Below are 17,597 nucleotides of genomic sequence, written 5' to 3'. Positions count from 1 at the left end.
AGCTCCGGAAAGGTCAAGTTTCATGCCAAGGCTATTTTGTTTTTGTTTAATTATCAGCCAGCTCCTGGGACGTGGAGCAGCCCGGACAGGTTCTCCTTGGTATGGCTGCACAAAGCCAGGGAGACCGGGCTGCGGGGAGGGGGGCGGTGCGCTGCGCAGGGTTAGGTGAGACGTGGGCACCAGCACCTGGGGCAGCACAGTGCCATACAGGGCCGAGCCGTGGGAGCCGGCAGGTTGGGCTTCCCAGGGAGGCCAGGCGACGGGCCAGTCACCCAGCCGGCTCCCGGACACCCAGGGATGCTCCAGCACTTGTGGGCTGAGCTGGGAGGTGAGCGGGACCCCGAGAAAGGGCGGGATAGAGAGTGATCCAGCTCCTCTAACAAGCTCCCAGGGATTGAGCTCCTTCAGGTAATGATCCTTGGCGTCACCATCACCCAGGGGAGACGAGCTGAAGCTCAACATCAGCCTGGCACAGAGGTTAACCTGCTTTTAGCATCATCCCTCTGTTTCAGGAGGGGATGCTCTTATAAATACAGCAAATACCAGTTCCTTGAGGCGGGCACGATGTGGCGGGTCTCAAACCTCAGCACACATCACCCAGCAGGGCTCTGCCCACGGATATCGGTCCCAGCGGCCGGATCTTCCTCTCACCCACCGCGTCCTGGCAGGGGCTCAGCGCCGCAGGGTTTGGCCTCGGCGGGAGGTGGATGCGGATGGGGAGGTTGCCAGGAGGGGAGAGCCCGTGCCGGCACCGCCAAGCAGAGCCCTGGGAGCTGGGCAAAAAGCCTCCGGCAAAGGGGTGACAGCCCTGAAAGCTGTGCCTGGTCCCGGGGAGGGGGTGGCAGCCGCCTAGGAGGAAGCCCAGTCTGGCTGCAGGGATCGGACAGGAGGCAGCTGGTACGGGATGCAGGTTGTGGCCAGTCTGTGCTGGTGGCCAACACTCCCATTGCGGTTTTTGTTTGGGTCCTGTGGTCTCTGCCCCAGAAACACATACACTCCCAGGGCTCCCTGCCCCATGGGGGCAGAAATTTGGAGAGGTCTCTTGGGCTTCTAGAAAAAGTCACCCACACGGGGCTGACCCAGAGGCTCTGCAGCTATTTTTTTCTCATGGCAGAACCAAGGTTGCTCCTCTTGGTTTGGCTTCACCCCTGCCCGCACCCATCCAGTTATGATGTCCCTTCCAACTGCTGCAACCTTGGGTAGGGGGTCCTTAGTCTAAGACCCCATTTCCCCCAAAGGAAAGAAACCCAAATCCACCAGAGAGACCAAAAACGCAGCCCAGCCCCATGGGGCTCACACTGCTGGATGGTGGGGTGCTCCACCCCGAGACGAGCAACCGCTTCACCCTCCTGACCCCCAAGGAGACACCAAGCTGGGGAGCAAGCAGAGGCCGTGGGGCTGTATTTCCCTGGGGACGACGGGTGGAGGTGCCAGGGGAGCAGGGAGGGGGGGTTACACCAAGCGAGTCCCCAGGCAGCCGGTCAGAGTTTCCAACGGTTGCTGAACAGAAGATAAAAGTGATAAACTTTGAGGAGGAAAACAGCTCGCAAACCTGCGCCAGCCGCTCCGGCACCACACGGCTCGGAGGACCTCTGCTGGCACAGGAGCTACAGGGCAGGGGCGCGGGGCCACTGTTAGCCCACAGCTAGCCCTGCCCTGCATAGGGCAGAGACACCACAGAGAACAGGGGTCTTTCTTTTCCAGGCAGGTGGCCCTGGGCCATGCACGAAGCCAGCCATGAAAGACACGAGGCTCAACAGCTTTGCAATGTTTACTCTTGAAAAAATAATTCGATTCAGAAAGCGGCAAGCCCAGGGGATGCCCGTGCACCCAGCCCCACCACACCGGAGCCTTGCTGGGGGAAATGGGGAGGGACGGAGAACAGCACCCAGGGGGTCCACCGCAGTGTGTGGAGAGAGGGGGGAGCTTGAAGCCCACCAGTCAAGTCCTGCTGTCGCTGAGAGCAGGGAGTGACGGTCCCCTGGCCGCTGCAGGGGAGGCAGCAGAGGGGAACTCGCGTTTAGGCATTCCCTAGCTGAAGGACCACCTTCCCCAGCCCCAGGAGGAAGCCAAGCCTGAGCCCTGCCGGAGAAGGGAAAAAGGGGTGTGGGGGGGTGCATTTAGTTCCAGGGAGAAGGGAAATGGGGCCTTGGGCACAGAGATGCCAAGGAAAGGGCATCATGGTGGAGAGCCGTAGGAGTTTTCCCAAAGCAGGGTATGGGGAGCAAGCTGCTTTCCCCAGGAAGAAGCTAAGTCCCTTTCTCATTGCACTGGAAAGACCTGCTTTACGCCGAGGGGCATCTGCCCACTGGGGGCCAGGGCAGAGCCCCAGCAGAGGGGAAAAGGGGGTGGCAAAGGAGGACAGGGTTGAACCCAGGCCCAGTACTGCAGTCTCAAGGGTGTCATCCTGCACCCTCTTGTTCCCCTCCTGTATCCATCCCATCCCTGCTGCTTGAACAGGCATGCAAAGGACCACGAGGGTCAGGCTGGAGCTGCGCTGTGGCCATACAGGGCTCATTTTGGCCAAAGAAGAGCAGACTTCCCAGGTTCACAACTATTCCTATGCTGGGCAAGGGAGGAAGGAGGGGAAGAGAGGATGGAGCCAGGGGAAACAAGAGACAAACGTCCCACGACTGCCCCCCACGCAGGTTCGAGGCTGCCAGCTCTCCACACCGCTTCTCTGCTATCCTCCCCTTTCCGCAAGCAATAAATAAATAAATTAGTGTAGTGTAGACCCCCGATGCTCAGAGAAAATGCAGGGGAAGAGCCCCTGCAACCACAGGGAAAGGGCTGAGCAGCAAATCCTCTCACCAAGGGCAAGCCACAGGGTAGCATCCCTGCCCGAGGCTGGGGGGCCTGGGCAGAGAACAGATCTCTTGCTGCATGGATGAGACCAGGAGGTGTACTGAGCACAGGGTCCAGGACTGCCCCCAGTCAGGGAGGACATTAGTACCAAGTGGCTGGAGGTGGGAAGGGGCCCTGGGGTCTTTCCTAAGGCACAGGAGGGGGGGGACAGGGACCCCCCTCCCTCTCCCTCTGCATGAGGGGTGTACCACAGCAGGAGAGCCAGGCTGCCCATCCCACTTCAGCTCACAGCTTCCCTGCTAGCAACGTACCACAGTAAGGGCGGGGATTTAGGAGAACTAAACCCTCTCTGCCTTCAGCAAGATCTGGGGGTACCTGGCCAGGGAGGAGGGAGAGACAGGGTGCAGTACCACAGGCAAGGACCATGCCAGAGGGCAGCATCTCTCACTCCAGAGGACACTGGTCCATCCTGCCCCTGCGGCCAGGCGGGATGCCTGCTGGCTGCTCCCATCTTGCTCTGCAAGGCACTTTCACCCCCTCTTCCACAACTTGTGGGGCAGGGCTGCTGCCCACAGAGAAGGTGGGCGAGGACAGTCTGAGCCGCAGCACACAGCCTGGTCCACCACCATCTATAGTCAGGTCCAGCTCCCAGAACCGCACAGAAAGGAAAGGGGCACCTGACCACCCTCATGCTGGGTACGGGGTGTCCCCAGCAAGTTCAGCTCATCTTCAGTATTCCCTTTTGCCTACAAGCTGGGCTGCACCAGTCACTGCAGCCCAAGAAGCGAAGCCAGTGCATGGGAAGATGTCCAACCCAGCGTACAGTCTTCAAGGTGCATCCATTGTGCAGGAGATAGAAGAGATGCTGGAAGATCTCCTCTTCACCACCGTGTTCACCACTGGGCATGGAGCCAGCCAGGCAAGAATTAATAAATAACACCCAGCTGGTATGCTGCAGCACTTGCACATGAGCACGCTGCTTTCTCAGGACTCAGGGGCCAAAAAGGGAAGCAGAGGTGTTTCTCGAGACCACCTCGAGCCCCAAACTGAGCATTTTCTTCCTCCAACCTTGCCCAGCCAGGGGGCAATGGGAGCAGCATTAGTAAAGAGTCTGTGTTAGAAAAAACAAAGTTCCTGGGATGGGGGGATGGCATATGTACAGGGAAGTACCCTGCCCGGTGATTGGGAGACCACCATACGGGGCTGGAGGGAGCCTGAGGTCTCATTTTGCAGCCTGAAATGGGAGCTTGTGTCCGGTCACCAGCCTGAGAGCTGCTGCCAACTCTGTCTCTGCACCGTGGAGGTCTCTGTCTCTTCCCGGTCCCCCTTGCTTCCCAGCTGCCAGTCTCATGTCTGCTCTGCTGCAGCAACCGCTGGCACTGCCACCGCCCCCTCCTCCTTGGCGGGGGGCTCCATGTAGATCGGTGTCACCGATGAGGGCTTCTTGGACCTGTAGGTGAGGAGGGTGGATGGGAGCAGGCAGGGGTGGTGGTCTCCCTTAGGACCCCACCTCCCAGTGCCTTCCTCCCTGGCATGATCTCCTTCCCACTGGGACATCTTCTAGCCGTGGGCATGTATCTTGTCCTCGCTGCCACCACAACTATTCAGAAGAGGGGTGATATGCTCCAGGCTTAGGCTGGGACAGAAGCAAATAATGCAGTGCCCTGGGCAGGGGACAGTAGCATGAGGATTGGGGGGATTACCCAGGTTGCTGTGCCCCCGATACTCACGAGTAAGGGGAGGCAGGGACCCCCACCACGAGGAAGTGGTTCTTCTTGCGGAAGAGCCGCCACAGTCCCTTGTGGTTCCCACGGACGTCCAGGTCCCAGATGTGGAGGCACTAGGATGGCGTGGAAGGAGGAAAAGGCATCAGAGACTAGGGACAGACACCAGGGCCACGTGTCCCTGGGAACCCACTCCCATTCCTGCCTCAGGACATGGGGTTTGACCATCACCTCCCAGAGAAGTGATGGAATCATTCAGACAGGCTCAGGCCCTGGGCTCCCACACAGGGAGGTCATAAGACTTATCTCCACTGAGCCAAGCATCTGCGCTGGATTGCCCCAGTGCCTTCTGTAAACACCAAAACCTTAAATACCACCCAAGGGCAGTAAGAATGCATTTGCTGAGCTGTGTCCAAGGCCACAGACAAACCCAAGAACAACAGCCAGATGTTTACCAGTGATGTTGAGATCAGTGCAGAGGTGAGGATGGGTTATGTCAGGAGCCTCACCTTGGCAAGCTGAGTCCAGGTGGTGAAATCCGCTTCCTGCTCCATCCTGATGAACATAACGTAGACCCTGCCCTCAGTGTCGGGCACAAAGGAGTCCTCACAGGGGTTCTTGCTGTGGTCCAAGACCTCAGCTTCACTGTGGAAACAGAACAGGGGGTGAGAGAGGACCCCACCTCCTCCCTTTTCCCACTGCAGGGTACTTCAGACAGGCAAGCCCTGACTGGGGCTGCCAGGGCCACCTCCACCCTTTCTTCTGTCCTGGTTGATTCATGTGAAGTGTGCCCCACGGTCTCCCAACTTCCCTGCAGGCACTTACCCCAGGAGACGATGAATTTCAGTCTCATAGGCATCCTTCCTCAAGCTGTTGAAGAAGAGAGCACAGAGATCACAGCAGAGTTAGAGTTTGGTAAGAAGGGATCATCCCAAGATGATCCAAACTTAAGACCGCCGCAATGTAATACAAAAAGGCAGGTTGGAGCCAATGAATGGAGAGCAGGGAATGCCACATATCCTAGACGATGTGGCAGCAAAAACATGACCCTTCAACATGTCCACCAGGAGCACAGGATAGCTGAACCCAACCTCACAAAAATCACTGCAAGGATTCCCCAGTGGAGGCCAGTATAATGGGGCTGGAGGTCATGGTTGCTGTTCCAGAAGGGAGGGAGGCGTCCCCAGCACAATGAACAAGGGTCAGGTCGAGCAACTGTATCATCCAGATCTCCTTCTGACCAGCACTCACCTCTCCACATTTTTAAGCTGGACATTCGGAACTGTGTTGAACTTGTGCTTCTTGAAATAGGCTTCCTAGGAGGAAGAGAGAGGAGGGAAGGAAAACAGGGTTCAAGTGAAGAGTCAGTAGTACTTGGAGGTCACCTCAAGCATCCCCACTACCTGGAAAGGTGGCCGAGTCAGAGCTCAACACCAGGACAGGGCTTGGGGGCTGAGGGAAGTCACTCACATGGAAGTAGCCGTTCATGTTGAGCCCCACGATGCCGAAGTGGTAGGAGCGCGAGACGTCAGGGATGATGCACTCCCGGCCCTTCCGCTGCTCGGGCATCCGCATCCACATGTCCCAGTCCCAGAGCTGTGGAGGGGATACTGCCACTCACACTCAAGTTCGGGGACATGATTTGGTAGAGTGGCTGTGCAGGGACCTTACTGGCTATCCAAAACAGCTCTAGCCACTTTGGCCCCAGCCTGCCTGGGCTGTTGCAGCCAGCTCTGTGGCTGGTTATGTGGTCCTCAAGTTACTGTCTGTCCCAAATCCATTCTGCTTGGGCATCCTTCCCAGTAGAAGCTCAGGGAGAGCCATGGCCCCTCCAAGAGCTGTACCCAAAGGGACTGGGTGATGATTAGGGACTGCTGATGGGCAGAGATGGGGGTGCAGAAGACAGGGTCCCTCTAGGGCACTCACCTTCTCGGGGGTTGGCCACTTTGGCTCCAGCTCATCCTTGTACAGGCTCTTCCGGAGCACCCAGCCCAGGCCCGGCATGGTCTCCACGCGGTACAGGAGCGAGGGATCCTCAGCCGTGTGCTCGTAGCCCTACGATGTTATGGGGAGCATTCAGCACCCTGAATGCACCCCTACCCCACCAAAACAGGAGGCATCCTGCTCCATGGAGACCTCCAGCACAGGGAGCAGGAGACAGCCACTGGGAAGCACACAGCAGGGACGGGATGGTGATTTGCAATGGCACTTCTGAACAGTTGAGGGCTGGGGAGACAGACCCACCTAGGATGATGGTGAGGATGACACCCTGCTTTACAGACAGAAGTCAGACCCCAGCCTGACCTGGGAACAACACAGGACAGAGGTGTCCCTGCTCCACCATCCTCCCCGACCTACCTGATCGTTCCAAGCTGAGATGCAGTACAGGCTCTCGTCCTCCTCCAGAAGGTGTATCGACTGGCTCAGAAAGCTGAGGAAAGAGTTGCCCAGACCCTTGTCAAACGTCCTTCCCCCAGGCAAACTAAAGCAAATTCTCCACCAAGAGACTAGACACCCCCAACTGCTGGGGCTGTTCAACCTAATTCTTGGGCTGAGATGGCTGATGTTGTTGTGAGATCAAGGAAAAATACCCAAACAAGCTAAGCTGCACTTCACCATGGGGAGGGAACAATATTGCCTCCTGTTCCAGAGTTTCTCCTCCGTAAGAAGAAACAAGAGCCCCGTTAGACGCTGTCCTTGTCCTCTTCCTATGGGGCAGCCCCAACCATGTGTGCACAGAATGGATCAGCAGCCCCAAAACGCAAACCAGGAAGAGATCTGAGACTCTGAAGATGCCCTGCACTGAGTGTCAGGACAGTGGATTCAAGCCCTAGCTTCTCTGCAGGCAGAGCTGTTATGGCTGTTGCCTGGTCACTGCTCAGCCTCAGATCGGTGAGCTACAGCACAGCAGGGATCTGGCCTCTCCTGAGCAGCTAGACAGTTCCCAAGAAACACCCCATCCAAACAGGAGCTCAGGGACCCACGGCTTTACCTGAAGAAGTCAACAGAAATGTCAAGATCTTCCTCCAGAACCACAGCGAATTTAGCATCCTGTAGGGTGAGGAGAGATGTCAGAAAGATGAAGAACAGGACAGAGCAGAGACACTACGCAGTGTCCCCTACCCCACAGGACTGATTCCAGCTCCTGTGAGATTGGGTGTCACAGATGCCACTCTCCCAGGGAAACCCTGTGCTGCCTTGCTCCCACAGGTGAGCAGCGAGACAGGGCCCAGGCAGAGGTCTCACTCACCGGGAACAGGTTGAAGGTTGCAGTCAGACTGGCTTTGTAGTGCTGCAAGAAAAGGTAGATTGTTGCCTGTGTTAGCATCAAACCCCAGCCCACAGGGAGGGGTAGCCTGGCACAGATGTGAGGCTAAGCTTGCCCCCCTTGAATGCTATCCCAGGAAATAACTCCCCCCCAAGATTTGGGAAAGGTCTCTCACCTGGGAAACTCTGGCATTTTTAATGCTGATAGGAGTGTGCTGGATTCCTGAGAGACCAAACAGCTCCACGACATCCATTGGCTCCTGCAACAGGAAGGTACATAGCTCATCCAATGTGTGGGTCTGGATACATTCTCCCCACCCTCTGGCAGTGCCAGCTCCCTGGGACACCAACACACACATCTGTGGGATCTCCTACGTGTGGCTGTTCTCCTAGGGGCAAATGAGGCTCCAAATGATGCTGTGCTGAAGACTCCGCAGCAAGGAACTCACCAAACCCTCTTAGCCCTTCAGCCCTAAGTACCACCACAAATTTATGTTATCCCTGCTAGTTTGCAGATTCAAAGTTGTATCCAAGAATATCTGAGAAGTCCAAATCCCCAGTCCTCCATGGACAGCGCAGAAAGAAAACAGGTACAGCCAGGAACACTCACTAACTGCCTGATGTTGAGACACAATCAACCTCATTGTCTCTCACAGTTGCCAAGAAAGGGACCTCTCTGACCAGCACATCCACGCTGGGGTCAGAAATAATCCATACATGGGCTGACATACCTCTGCCCCAAGAAGGCCCCACCAAGGCGTTCTCCATCCCTTTACTGTCCATCCCACTTGCTAGCCACAAATGAGAGAAGGAGCTCCCATTGCACCAACTGTTCCCCCTTTCCCTGGTATCCACCATGGCAGCACAAGCATTCAGGCTGCCCCCTGGTAGCTGAGGGATGCTGCTTCAGTTGCCATGGCAATGGATGCTGCTATCTTTAACCACTCTGTCGTGCTGCAGTAAGAGCCTGCATGAACACACCAGCTCCCCCAGCCCCACAACACGGCAGTGGTGGAAGAGGCCTGCTAGGGAACAAGCCTGTTACCTTCCCCATCTCCACAAGGCCACCAGACAACACCTCATGGGCTGCTGCAGAGATGAGGGCTAGAAAGCTCCTCAGACCTACTAGGATGCCAAAGGCCTATCCCAGAGCACATCCCACTGGCAGAGCGCCAGGGCTCGCAGAGGGATCCTCCAGGGCTTTATAAGGTTGAGCTGACAGGAAGGTCTTTGCCCTCTAAAGCTCTCCTCTACCTGGCCGCAGCTTTCATAAGCATTGTGAAAACAGATTGTTTTGGGTCTCTTCACCTCTTACTGAGAGTGGAGCTGGACACGCACAGCTGGATTGGTTCGCTCCGTTTCATGCGAGGGAGCTGGACAGGCGGTGTTACACTCGGGCTGGCAATACTCATCAAACAAGAAAGGGGATGGGGAGAGCCCAGCATGACCACCTCACTCTTGCACACCAGCCTATTTCTGACACAGGGATGTAAAATTTGGGCTCTGGGAAAGGCCAAGGCAGCTTTATCTACACCCACGGCTTGGCTAAGCTGACTTTGCTTAGGAGTGGGTGAGGAGCAGTGTGACCCACAGCAGGAGGAAGGGTGAAGGGGTTCATAGCCTGCCACCCACCAAGGACCGGCCACCACCACGTACTCTCTGTTGGGGGACCAAGGACCGGGCTACAGGGACCTTTGGGAGTGCTCTCACCTCATAGTACCCGTCGATGAAGACTGTGATCATCTGCGCATTGACGCCCTGAGCTGACAGCAAGGAGCGCAGCATCCTGGGGAAGAGATCGAGGGGCATGAGTGCACAGCCCCAGTGGGCCCAGGCCGCTCAGCAGGGGGGTACGGATCCCCTGGGGAGGGGGAAAGGGTACATGGTAGGTGAACAGGACCTACTGCCCTTGGGCTCTTCCCTTTCCCATGGCCAAGGACCCTGGGATCTGTCCAAGCAGGTATGCCCACGTTGCTCATGCAAGCCCAGGAGGAGGCTGTATCTCGCCCGCAGGATGAAGGGGAGGGCTTGGGCCATGTCTGGTTTTGTGGCACAGAGCAGAGAAACCATGTCCCCTGGAAATGCTTACCTGTACAGGTAGTTGGGGCGGTTCCCTGCAATAACAGCTACCGGCACATCGAAGACTTTATTGTCTTTGAGCTGAAAGAGAAAAACGTGGGTGAGTGGGGATGGGGTAAGCCATGCCACTGAAAGCAGGATCCAAGTGGTAGGGATTGGCCCCACTGTTAGACAGCAGAGCTGCACAGCCCTAGCCCTCAGCTCAGGACCACGCTGACCAACCAGGAGTCCACTCAGCGCTGCTGGAGACCCTGCCAGCTTCCCTCCTTCATCCCACCCAGACCCAGCTCCCAAATCACAACTTGCATCCACCTGACGATCTTTGTCCAAACCCTTTAGCACCACAACAAGGACAGCCCAAAGGCCATCTCAGCTGCTCAGTCTCCAAACGTACAGGCTCTGCTGCTCACGCTGAGGTCCCTAGAGCCATGGTAACCTGCCAGCTCAGGGCAGACTTAGGGCAAGGGAACTCTCCTTCCCCAGCATGACCTGACCACGTGTATTCACCTGACCTTTGCTGGGCTTAAGAGCTTGCCCAGGGGCAGTTTTCACCACTCAGATGGTACTTAAGGACAGAGCTCTGCATCTGAGCTTCAAACACATCTGGGTCCAGCCCAACCCTCCCCTCTGGAGCCTTCCCTCAATACTCTGCACCTGCACTCACAGGATCAGGGTTGAACTCAATGGGTGTGGGGTCTCTGCAGCTGCAGACGCTACCATAACCTTCTACTTTGCTGCAGAACCTCTTCCGGCGGCGGTTCAGCTCTGTGTCAGGCCAATGGCACTCAGCATCTGGAGACACCAAGGAGAAAAAACAGACTGCTCATCCCCATGGCCTCATCTTGTGCACTCCACGCTGCACTGCCACACTGCCACCTCTCCCTAGGTTCAGTCATTACCAAGCCAGTCCTTACTACTATGAACAAGCAACGCTTCTGGATGCAGGAGACAACCTCAGAAGCCATTCAGAAGTCTTCCCCATCATATGGTCTCTCTGAGCAGCAATGGCCCATGTTCAAGGCCAACTGTCAGAAAAGACCGGACCACTCCTGGTTTGGAGAGGTGACAGATGGCCAAACCATGTCCTCATCTCCCCATCCTCATCCTTCTCAACAATCACGCCTGGAATTTCCATGGAAGCAGGAAGAAAGGAAGCTGGCTCCATTTTAAAAGTTACCATCCCTATCTCAAACAGCCTTAAATCCATCCTGGGATGTTGCTAACAGACCCACAGCTTTGACTCAAAACCACCAAGAGCAGCAGGCAGACAACTCCCAGAGATACCTGGCACCGCAGAGCAGATTGTACTTCCTACCTTCCACAGATGTCAGATGAACTTCTGTCTTCAGCAGTACAGGATCACCCCATGTCGAGAGGGCAGGTGACTTGGCATGCTTCTCCCCGTATACTTCCCCTGCAGCAGGGACACAGGGTCAGGACTGTCTGGAGAGGCCCATCCCCGTTGTGTCAAGGCATGATATGGGGCTGTAGCTCGGGCTGGCAGCTTGACACCTTTTTCCATTGGCCTCTGGTGGCTGCTGAAGGACATGCTTTGCCTCCATCCCCTCCTTCACACCCAGGAATGGAGTTGCCACTCTCCAACCTGTTCCCTCCTCATACAGTGTGTTGGGGGTGGGCCGGGTTTATCTTCGTCTGGCTTCTCCCCAAAAAAGGGAGCCATGAACCATCTCCCAGCCTGTGCTAGACTCACCTCCCTTCTTCCCCACAAATGTCCACATGTCTCTCCAGCTCAGGAATGGTGCAACTTGACTCCCCAGGCTTTTCAGGACGTTCTTGGCTGTGTCCTTGAGGTGAAAGGAGCCTTCATCCTGTAACAAAACACAACCCTGCAGCTGAGGTCTGGCTCCTGATGCAGACAAAGGAAGTCTCCCATCAATACCAAAGACGTACAGGGCCCACTCCTATCCTTGAACCAGCTGAGCCAGAAACCTTCAAGAGCAGGTTCCTAAGGTCTCTGTGCCACTAAACCCACTGGTGGCTTCCTTAGGACCCACAGGGAGATCAGAGAAGTCGCAGACTCCTGTTTCCTTGAGACCAAATTGTTCTCAAGCAGGGCCACTTGTTCAGCAACACTTCACACAGCTAAACCGAAACTTTGAAGCAGCACAGTGCTGCTCACACAGCAGCCCAGAGCCAGCACCGTCCACAGTGCCCCCTGCCAAAGCCTGGAACTGGAACCCAGAAGGGTCCCACTACATCCTTATATTTCTTCAAGTCCATTCTCCATCTGACCTCTTGTTTATTACTGCAGCCTCTGACACATCTGCTTTTTGCTCTCCTTCCTTGCTGACCACACAGCAGTATCTGTAGTAATGAGGGGGAGCATGAGGACAAGCGAGGTGATCCAGCCAGGGAGGCATTGCCCAGTGGGGATGTGACGTTTAGCCCTGGGAATGCCTGACGATATTCAGGACACAACTGCCCAGCTAAGCTTCAGGGCATCCTGACTCAAGGTGACTTTTTCTTTTGACACTTAGGTCACATACCTTAATGGTGAAGATCAGGATCCGGCCCCGGGCAACCATGTTGAGGAAGAGTACCATGGCTTCATCTTCATGGGGAGAATAGGTGTCAAAGACCCTCTTGGCCATCACGTGACCCTGTTGGTATTCAAACATCGGACGCACCTTAAGGGCTAGACAGCCAGGACGCGTAGAATTATGGAAAACTGTCCTGGAAGCCTCAGTCCCTGAGCAATATGATGAGTTACTTGTATGGTATGCCAGGGAGTTAGTCCCCAGGCAAATTCAGCCCTTGGGCCTTCACCATGACATGAAGTGCACTGAGGTCCATGGGACAGCGTTACCCAACCTCACAACTCCTCTCCTGCCTGCTCCCCAAGGACAGCTGGGCAAGCACAAGACAAACACTGCAGGGACCCTCTGGGTGACCATGTAGTGCTCTGGAAACTACAGGCAACGAGAATTCAGGGACTCTTCTCCTGGCTGCCCTTTGCCTCGTGCCCCCAACAGTTAAAGAGCAAGGACAAACACTGCCCAGTAAGAAAGACAAATGCAGACACGTGGGGATGCTTTACCGTAGCCTGATTTAAGACGATGACGTGGATGCCTCTTCCCTGCTCCCGAGCCTCATCTTCCAGGACCTGCAAGTGGAGAAGCAGTGAGAACCATATGCCAAGACCTCTTACTCCCTGCCCATTCAGCACAGCAGAGCCCCCAAACAAGGAGCAAGTCTCTCTCCTGTGACATTCTGGCTTTGCTCATGGCAGTGACGGATGCCAGAATAGAAGACAATGTGGAATAACACCTCCACAGTCCTGTAGGCAGGAGGAGGATCCACTCCTGGCCTTCTTACCAGCCACAGAAGTGCTCTCGCCACCTGCTGCTTGAGGCTTCGCTCATTCAGATCCACCCATCCTCTGCTCCCAGGAACAGTCAGCACCCATCACTTACTGTTGTTCCATCCACAGCCACGTAGACCTTCGACCGGCTGGAGTACACCTCGACATCCAAGACCTTCTTGTTGCTGACAGGACGCCTAGGAACCTCCACATTCATCATCTCGTCATCTACAGGGGAGAAATGCCCAGTCTCAACCTGCCAAGGCATCTCTGGCTTGTCCCGGCTCAGTGTTAGCCCAGCCAAGCCTCCAGGAGGTCATGCCCTCCAGGTATCCCAGCCCAGCAAGCCATGGGGCAGAATCTATGGGGATGGCAGGTAAGGGAAATCTAAAATGGCAACAGGTCTGTCCCCAGCTATCCCCACACAGACCTCTGCAGCCAAACACGCTGAAGCTTTGAGTAGACAGACCAGGAATGGGAATAGCCTTTTCTATTCACTTTTATTAAATCCACATGCACAGACCTGTACCTTGTGCTGTGGCTGGTCACAAGTTTGCCCTGACTTAAAGAAATTACTTCCCTCTTTCTACTTTCCTTGCTTTCAAAGAAAAGCAAGATGCTGGCCCTCACCATAGTCCTGTGCAGACTCCTCTTCCTCCTCATAAGCAGCTCTCCTGGTGTCCAAGATCAGCTTGATGTTCACAATCACAGTCACAAGCAGGAAGAGGACAGCACCTGTCTGCAATGCAGGATGCTTTGTGTTACCAACTTGTAAGTCACAACCCCAAAATCAGGCCACCTCCTTGGCAGAGGCCGCAGGGCACCCCAAGGAGGTCTTGCAAGGGATCATAAGCATCTGTCATTTCCCCCGTTTTCTTCTGGGAAAAGGCAAAGACAGAGAAATACTGGTGACCAAGTTTTCGGGTGGAACACTTTCATTACCTGGAAAGCACTGAGCTCTTGATACATGAGAATTAACCCGCTTCCAATGTGTCCCTGCTTCCAGATTGATGAGCAGATTGCTGATAAAATATCGCGTCAAGGTTGAGGGTCTCTGCATGTGACGAGTTTGGTAATTCAGAATTACAGCTCCCACCATAAAATTAATCTCTGCCTCTCCTGCAGCATCACTACTCTCATCTCTCCCTCTGCAACCAGAGGACGTATCCAGAGTAGTCAGAGGGCGAGGAGATGCCGTTTGACTAAAGCAAGGCAAAGGCAAAAAGCTAAGGTCTGACTTCAGGAAACCGCACTACCACAGGCTGCAGAGAACAGCCCGCAGCCTCACAGTCTGCAGCAAACCAAGGCAACCCACGCGGATGCTGACACAGAGAGTTATGGTCCAGGGGCTCCGGAGCATTCCATGGGAACCCCCAACATGAGCATCACCGTTTCTCATGGCCCTGTTGCTCCCAGAGCAAGAGGAGGTATAAAAAACGACAACATTTCTACAAGCACCTCTACTTACTAAAACACATCTTGTTTTTCTCTTCCTCAATTTCAGTCTCTTTCCTGGTATTTGGACCCAGCGTAAAGCAGAAATTGCTCCATGCTAAAAGGAGCTCTTCTGAGACAGAGCCACTCAGGAAAACTTGGGCAACCACCATCCCTTGTTGGGCAACAATCCGCCTGCAGATGTAAGCTGCAAGAGCACATCTGGCCAAAGCCATGAGGATGGTGTTAGAGCTGCAGTGCTGGCTAGGGATGCAGGATGGCCTGGGTTGAAAGACAATGCCTCAGCTGAAGCAATTTCTCTTTATTTGACCCAAGGAACTTTGTAGCCCCGGGCCCAGGTGCTTCTTCATGGTGGAAAGGTGACAGCAGCATGTGATGACTGCGGAGCTTCACACAAGGACAAAGTCCCTGCCCACCAGCCACAGCCCCGTGCCGGGACTGAGGAACAGCTCTAGCAGAGAGCCCAAAAGCTGCCCTGGACAGTCATGGAGTGAGGGAAGGCTTTGCCGTTGGATTTAAGACGCAAAGCCCCAAGCAGCCATTACCCTCAAAGCTAACACTGCTGCAGGGCTCCCTTACCAGCCTCCACACCAGGAAGGACCGTCCAGCTCACCGCAGAGCCACCATGGAGGCCCAAATCTGATTGCTAAATAATGCTGACAGATTCATCCCATGGCCCAAAAGCTGTGGCCCTTTGGCCCAGACGTGCTATGGACATACCAGGTGTTTTCCACACAAGCTCAGGGTCCTACTAACCTCTCAGAGCATCCCAAGACTCAGTGTGGAGGTGCCACAGCAACCAAGGGAGAGGAGAGGAGAGGTTGGTAGAGGCTCCTTCTAGCCTGGTCCCCCCACAAGGGGATGTTGAGACAGGTCTTGAGTGGTTTTGAGACTCTTTCCTTGCCCCTCACCCCCCTAACAGCTTGCTTCCTAAAAACGTGCCTTTCTCTAGAACCCTTGATTCTCTGAGGTGTGGTACAGGGTTGAGATCACACACAGGCCTGCCCTTGTTGAGAAGCGCTAAAATGATTCCCCCTCTACCTGGCCAGCTGTTGCCTCAAAGCTACATGTTGCTCTGCCAAGAGCCAAAAGGATTCAAGAAGTAACGGAGGAAGAGGAAAAAACAGCAATAAGACAAGAGATGGACAGGTAGAAAACGTGATAATAAATAAATAAAAAAACCCCAAACAACAAACAGCATTTTGGCTTGTTGAGTTGCTGTTGACTTAGTGAGTATGAGCACCTTTTGAAATCTGTGCATAGAAAGCTTTTAATTAGGCAAGAACAGAGTCTTGGGCTTACAGCGGGGAACAGGCTGTACCTGGTGGCCAGCAACAAGGCCACCTTATCAACTCACCCAGACCTTCCACCCTGGTCAGTCCTGGAGAGGCAGGGAAGCAGTCCCACAGCCCAGGTGACCAGAGCGAACAAGGCAGCACCAAGCAGGACCAGCAGCTGAGTCTAGCAAGACTGACTCAGTCAGAGCTGCTGACAGAGGTCCAGCTGCTCTAGACCTGGCTACTCCATAGTTACAGCTCTAGTTTACATATTTTAAGCTCAATTTTCATCTGTGTTTTAAGCCACAGCAGCGCCATTAAAGAGAGATGACAGCAGACAGACTCTAGCCCATTGCCCCCAGCGCAATGAGCAACGCCTGACTGAATGACCAGGCCTGTTCCCAAGCCCTGAGCACTCCAGAGCACGCAGGACTGAGCGGTCTCCTTCTCCAGGGAGCCCTCGTGAGCCTTCGTCCTCCCAGACACACACAAAACCCTCCCCTGCTCCCTCCCACAGAAACCAACTGCCAGATTTCACCGAGCTCTGCTCATCTCGGGAACGGCCCCTTTTCTGCAGCTTGTTGCCACGGGACCAAACCCGCCCTGTCCTTACACCCCCAGACACCCCCCAGGATGCTGGCTCCGCTGAGGATTAGCCGTTTTACAGCACAAGCGACCAGGCCTGCGGCTTTGGCAGACGCCAGCTGCTTCTGGGGCATGAGATCCCATTACTCAGCCCTATTTTCCCTGTCGACCTATTATTGTACCTTGTATCAGGATTGGTTTGCAAAACAAATGAGGCAGGGTCGGTTTCCCACCACAGGCTGAGCCCTGCTGCACTTGGCACAGGTCTGGAACCAGGAGAGGAGTAATCAGTTAGGTTTCTAGCTGAAAGACTCCCAGGGATGCCTGGATAATTGTTTCTCCTGCCATAGCCACCCAACAGGTCCGTTTGAGCTGGAAGGAGCTGACAGACGTGGCAAGCCCCTTCACACATGGGCAGAAAGCCACTGGATGCAGCTTTCTGGGGGACAAGTGATGCTCCCCCAGCATGTTAGGTCACCCAGGACTGCCAGTAGACCCACCGCCACTGCAGCTGCTCCATAAGCTTGTAAACCCTATAGATTATCCTCCCTAATCCACCACAGGCCTGCGGGTGACTCACCTGGCACAGCTTCCGCAGCGCACGCTGGTTCATCAGCTTGTACTTCCAGGCGAGGTACCAGCTGCGCTTCTTGTGGGGCTTGACGGCGGGGTTGGGTTTCCACTCGTCCATAGTCACAGGGGCTGGCACAGGGGCAGCCGCGTGGGGCTGGGGTCAGGACGCGCTGGGCTCCGCTCTCGTGTCCATCGGAGCTCCCTGCCTGGACAGGACAGGCGCAGGGTGAAGGAGGGAAGCGCCTTCAAACCCTGTCCTCAGCAAAGACAGGGCCTGGAACAAGCAATGGCCATGAATGGCACTCATGTACCACAAGCAAAAGTTTCACAGAGCTTCCACGGAGCCAGGCCGTGCTGGAGGACTGCAAGCAGGGTGATGGAAGGCCCTCAAAACAGTGGACCAGTGACGACCTCTGCTCCAAACCAACCTCTTCGCGAGGCTGCCGTGGTGCACTAGGCCCACTCCCACTCTCTGGAACGGCAGCCAAGAGGCATGAACCGTGCTAGGCC

At 55.3% G+C, this 17,597-nt stretch overlaps 1 protein-coding gene across 1 annotated transcript; it reads right to left on the bottom strand.

Annotated features, from left to right (window-relative positions):
- Positions 1-4,152: 4,152 nt before the first annotated feature.
- On the bottom strand, positions 4,153-17,205 carry POMGNT1 (protein O-linked mannose N-acetylglucosaminyltransferase 1 (beta 1,2-)). The gene is made up of 21 exons (XM_009884650.1): positions 17,095-17,205; positions 13,828-13,936; positions 13,310-13,425; positions 12,934-12,999; positions 12,383-12,496; positions 11,587-11,704; positions 11,191-11,289; positions 10,540-10,667; positions 9,886-9,956; positions 9,507-9,582; positions 7,973-8,056; positions 7,780-7,821; positions 7,522-7,580; positions 6,888-6,960; positions 6,456-6,584; positions 6,000-6,125; positions 5,781-5,845; positions 5,355-5,399; positions 5,039-5,174; positions 4,536-4,645; positions 4,153-4,255 (listed from the first exon to the last, which is right to left on the bottom strand). The coding sequence occupies exons 1-21, from the start codon at positions 17,203-17,205 to the stop codon at positions 4,153-4,155; spliced, it is 1,980 nt and encodes a 659-aa protein (XP_009882952.1).
- Positions 17,206-17,597: the final 392 nt, after the last annotated feature.

Source organism: Charadrius vociferus, unplaced genomic scaffold (genome assembly GCF_000708025.1).
Source record: "Charadrius vociferus isolate BGI_N301 unplaced genomic scaffold, ASM70802v2 scaffold163, whole genome shotgun sequence".
NCBI classification, from domain to species: Eukaryota; Metazoa; Chordata; class Aves; order Charadriiformes; family Charadriidae; genus Charadrius; species Charadrius vociferus.
This window is presented reverse-complemented; position numbering and strand designations above follow the sequence as displayed.